The sequence below is a fragment of the Pyrgilauda ruficollis genome, unplaced genomic scaffold (genome assembly GCF_017590135.1).
Source record: "Pyrgilauda ruficollis isolate IOZ18807 unplaced genomic scaffold, ASM1759013v1 scaffold1645, whole genome shotgun sequence".
In the NCBI taxonomy this organism is placed as follows: Eukaryota; Metazoa; Chordata; class Aves; order Passeriformes; family Passeridae; genus Pyrgilauda; species Pyrgilauda ruficollis.
Window position 1 is genome coordinate 313 of NW_024515265.1, and position 4,313 is coordinate 4,625.

The 4,313-nt window shown below is 48.0% G+C and overlaps 1 protein-coding gene across 1 annotated transcript; it reads right to left on the minus strand.

Moving 5' to 3' along the window:
* Positions 1–258: 258 nt before the first annotated feature.
* Positions 259–4,262, minus strand: LOC121351319 (serine/threonine-protein kinase PAK 1-like; the record flags this gene model as incomplete). The annotated part of the gene is made up of 3 exons (XM_041463345.1): positions 4,199–4,262; positions 3,563–3,759; positions 259–396 (listed from the first exon to the last, which is right to left on the minus strand). Coding segments are annotated over exons 1-3 (399 nt in total), but the record flags the coding sequence as incomplete, so codon positions are not given.
* Between the last annotated feature and the right edge of the window lie 51 nt (positions 4,263–4,313).

Sequence of the window (4,313 nt, forward strand, 5' to 3'; positions counted from 1 at the left end):
TTCCAGGTCAGGGGGAACAGGGCTCTGAGCAACCTGATCTCTTTAAAGATGTCCCTGCTCATTGCAGGACACTTGCACCAGATGACATTTACAGGCCCCTGCCAGCCCAGCCCAGTTGAGGATTCCTCACCATTTTCATTTGAAGAGCAGCAAGAATGGAGGTGAGGAGGAAGGGGGCTCATCTGATGCCTTGGACTTCAGGGGAGGAGGAGCCCATCCCTCGCAGCCTGTTTCACCTGCAGCCCCTTTGCATTTTACCTGAAGGAGCTCCTTGGCAGACCAGCGCCGCTCCTCGTCTGTCTGCAGGCAGCAGCTCAGGAAGTCACGCAGGCAAGGTGAGAACAGGTTGGGCTGCTGCAGCTTTGGTATTCCTCGTATGGCTATCAGGAGTTGAGACTGGGGGAAAAGGAAACAGGAGGCTCCAGCTGCTTCTTTCCCATCTCTAACTGCTCTCCCTGAGCCCATTGTTTAAGCTCCACTCTGCAGTGGCACTTTCTGCCCTGGCAGAGACCCAGAGATGCCTTTCCTTTACCAACCAAAAACCCAAACCCCGATGCAGCCACAGCTTTTCCAAATTCAGCAGATCTTGCCTTGGCAGCTGATTTCGTTGACTGACCCGTTAGTGGGAACTACATCAGCACAGCATGTTTCCTTCCCTGAGGATTCACACCAGCTTGACAGGCTTTTGGGAAGAGGGACTTTGCTATACTAACTCTGCTATTTCCAAGGATTAGTACATGAAAGGCATCTCTGCAGTGCTTGTTGGTCCCAGAAGCACAGCTGCCATAAAACAAAACTCATCAAGCTGTTTGCTTTGTTCTTGAAAACAATGGGAACTGGAAGGAACGAAAGGAAATCCACCAGGTGTTCCTCAGGTAAGGAAACAAACATTTAAATCTCAAATTCCACACAGACACATTAAGATGCCCGCACAAATGTACTGGGATGAAAATGCTTGTTTGGGCACACAGGAGCCACCTGCAGCTCTGTCTCTCAGCAGTCTGAAAAGTACAGCTTCCCTTATGTGGAAAAGAAAAACTTTTCATGGTCAAATCAGAAGGAGAATTGCCATCCCTTTGGGAACCCTCTGCTCATTTGGATACTCAAGTCAATACATTAATGATAGGCCCATCCCAGAAAGTGCCAGGAAACAAATGGGAGGTTTTGGCAGGCTCTCCACATCACCAGGCTCCGGCTTGGTGACGTGGAGAACGTGGCTTGGGCTATGAGAAAAAACACGGTCATTGGGTGTTTCAGCAGCACTGCCCAAGAAGCAGAAGAAACTCTGTGACCTTTACACCCTCATGCCCAGGTTTCAGGCATGTTTCCCAGTGAGAAGAAACTGCACACGGGATGCAGTTCCTCTCTAAAAACTGCTGCTTTAGAAACTTTGTTGGGTTTTGGTTTCTTTTCTTCATTTCTGGAAATGTAACAGCAGTTCTGAGAGGCTTGCGTTGTGGTTTTAGGGGCATCCTCACAGACAGACAAGTGGGAACAACTTGACACCCAAAGCAAAGTGTTGCCTGAGAAGAGCTGGGGAGTGTTTGCCTGTGCTAAGGCTTGAGCTGTCTGGCAATCCCCTCCCACGATGTGCAGAAACACCCAGCTGCTCCCCGGGACTCAGTCCCTCTGGGCACACAGGCCTCTGGAAACACCTGGCAATTCCAGCCTTTCTCCTGCTCAAGAGCATCTAACCTAAGCTGAGCTCTAGTTTCTTCAGCAAAGCCAAGGATGCTCACTTCCATGCAGCTGGCAGTGTTCATGGAGCTCAGCAGGTCTTCCTGATAGTCCCCAGGCCAAGGAATTACTGTGTAATTTGGCCAGACATCGGGTGAACATTATACAATGTGGTTCATGCGGAACCAAGCTCTAACGCGCTGACAAGCCAGAGGGAGAGAGCTCATTCTGCTTTTGCAAGATGTTACTTAGAAACACAAGACACAGACTTGGAACTACTCAAACCTCAGCTTGCAGAATCCATCTAAAATGGACCAAAATAACAATGGCAAGAGGCCTTGGAGTCTCCCTAAAAATGCCCACCATTATAATAATAACTCTGCGCTAATGGCGGTGAAATAGATGGTGGCCAAAGAGACTTTGTTACTTTCCTCTTCACCACAAAGGAAAATTTCAAATCTGAAATGGCAATGCACTCCCCTTGATTACAAATAATAATGGCAGCTTTCTTTCCTTTTCCCACCCCACCAGAGGTCACAAAGAGGGTTTTATCCTGTCCCTCTGCAGCTGAACTCAGCCACTGGACATGGTGGGGAGCTGGAGTCCTCACTGCCATTAGAACTGTGCAGCCCAGGGATGGCCCTGCTCCTGTGCTAAAGAAACACAGCACCGGCATCAACTGCCCACGTTGGATCCCAGCCCAGCACCTGGCTGCAAGCTCAGCAACCTGTTAAAGTACCAAGAAACAGCCAAGGGTTTGGCATACAATTCTAACTGCAGTCAGGGAAAAACACATCCTAAACTTATCCAGGCCCCTGAAGCTTGAGACTGAATCTTGAGCTCCAGACTCCCTCTGGAAGGGACACACACACCCCAAACACCACTCCGGACTTCTTGTGGTTCCTTGTCATTCCTCTGTGCCTGTAGCAACTTTGTCACCAGCTCACAGCGGGTGTCCCTGCACTGCCACCAGCACCATTTTTGGGGAGCTGGCAGTCACTCAAAGCAGCCCCATACCCAAATCCCTTCAACGCTGCACCTGACCAAGAATATACTGACCCAGCTTGACAGAACCATCGGTTCTGAGAAGGATGTTGCTGCTCTTCACATCTCGGTGCATCACATGGTTGGAGTGGAGAAAATCCAGTCCTTGCAGGCACTGAACATGACTGAACAATGTAGAGATGAGTTCAAAGCCTGAAAGTTTTGAAGACGACAGGATTTGGAAAAGATGCTACAGTATGGAGGAAAATTGATATGCTTTGGTTAATAAAGGGAAAAGCAAGCAGAACTGCTTGGGCATTGCTTTGTTATTTTTTTCTCCTTTTTCTTTTTCTTTTTCTTTTTCTTTTTCTTTTTCTTTTTCTTTTCTTTTTCTTTCTTTTTCTTTTTTCCATTTTCCTTTTCTTTTCCTTTTTTTCTTTTAATTTTCTCTTCCTTTTCCTCTTCCTTTCCCTTTTTCTCTTACTTTTTTTTTTCTTTTCCTCTTCCTTTTCAATTTCCTTTTTTCTTTTTCTATAAAATTGAGACTAGGACAATTCAATCTCCATTTTGAAGGATATTTATCACACATCCAACCATTCCACTGAAAAATTTCTTTCCTTCAGAGACAGAGCTCCAACATTATTCAGAAAGCATATGAGACATGTCAGGCATGCCTGGAGGCCCAAATGGCAGGTTTCTGAACTGGTTAGGTTTCTGAACTGCCACTTCCTTTCTGATGCAACCAAATCTACAGCAGGTGCTGATGTGCTGCAGGGACATTTCTAGAAGGGGACCTTGGTGGAAGTGGTGCCAGCAGATGGCAATGGGATTTTGTCCCATGGCACGCAGAACATGGGACAGGTGAGAAAGACAGCGGGATCAGTGAGTATTTGCTCCTTACCGTGCCAGGAGTTTCATTCCAGTAAGGAACTTCTCGTTCCACCATTTCAATGCCCACGATTCCCAAAGACCATATGTCCACTTTGGGGCCATATGGTTGACCTGTCACCACTTCAGGCGCCATCCACCCAGAAGGGCCGGCCACGGAGCTCCGTCTGCTCTGCTCAGGGGTGAGCTGAGCAAAGAGGCCAAAGTCAGCTGTGGAGAAAACAACAAACCATCAAAACCAGCTCCAATTAGGAAACTAAGCAAAAGAATTCCCCACTCTCAGTCTAAGAATGTGCTGTTGAATCTCCTGGAGAACTGTCCACACTTGGTTTCCTTGGGGCTTTAGCCAAAGAAGTATGGTTTTCAAAAAACCACAGGTTTTTTACCGCTGCTCACAGCAATGACCTTTATTCCCCAGAAGCTTGAGACTGTAGCTCCCTCTCTCTGGAAGGGACACACATAGAGCAATGCCACTCTTGACTACTAGTGGCTCCTTGTCATGCCTCTGTGCACGTTGCAACCATGCCACCAGCTCACAGCGGGTGTCCCTGCACTGCCACCAGCACCATTTTTGGGGAGCTGGCAGTCACTCAAAGCAGCTCTACGCCCACATCCCTGCAACGCTGCACCTGACCAAGAATATACTGACCCAGCTTGACAGAGCCGTCAGTTCTGAGAAGGATGTTGCTGCTCTTCACATCTCGGTGGATCATGTAGTTGGTGTGGAGAAAATCCAATCCTCGCAGGCACTGAGAGAGGAAACA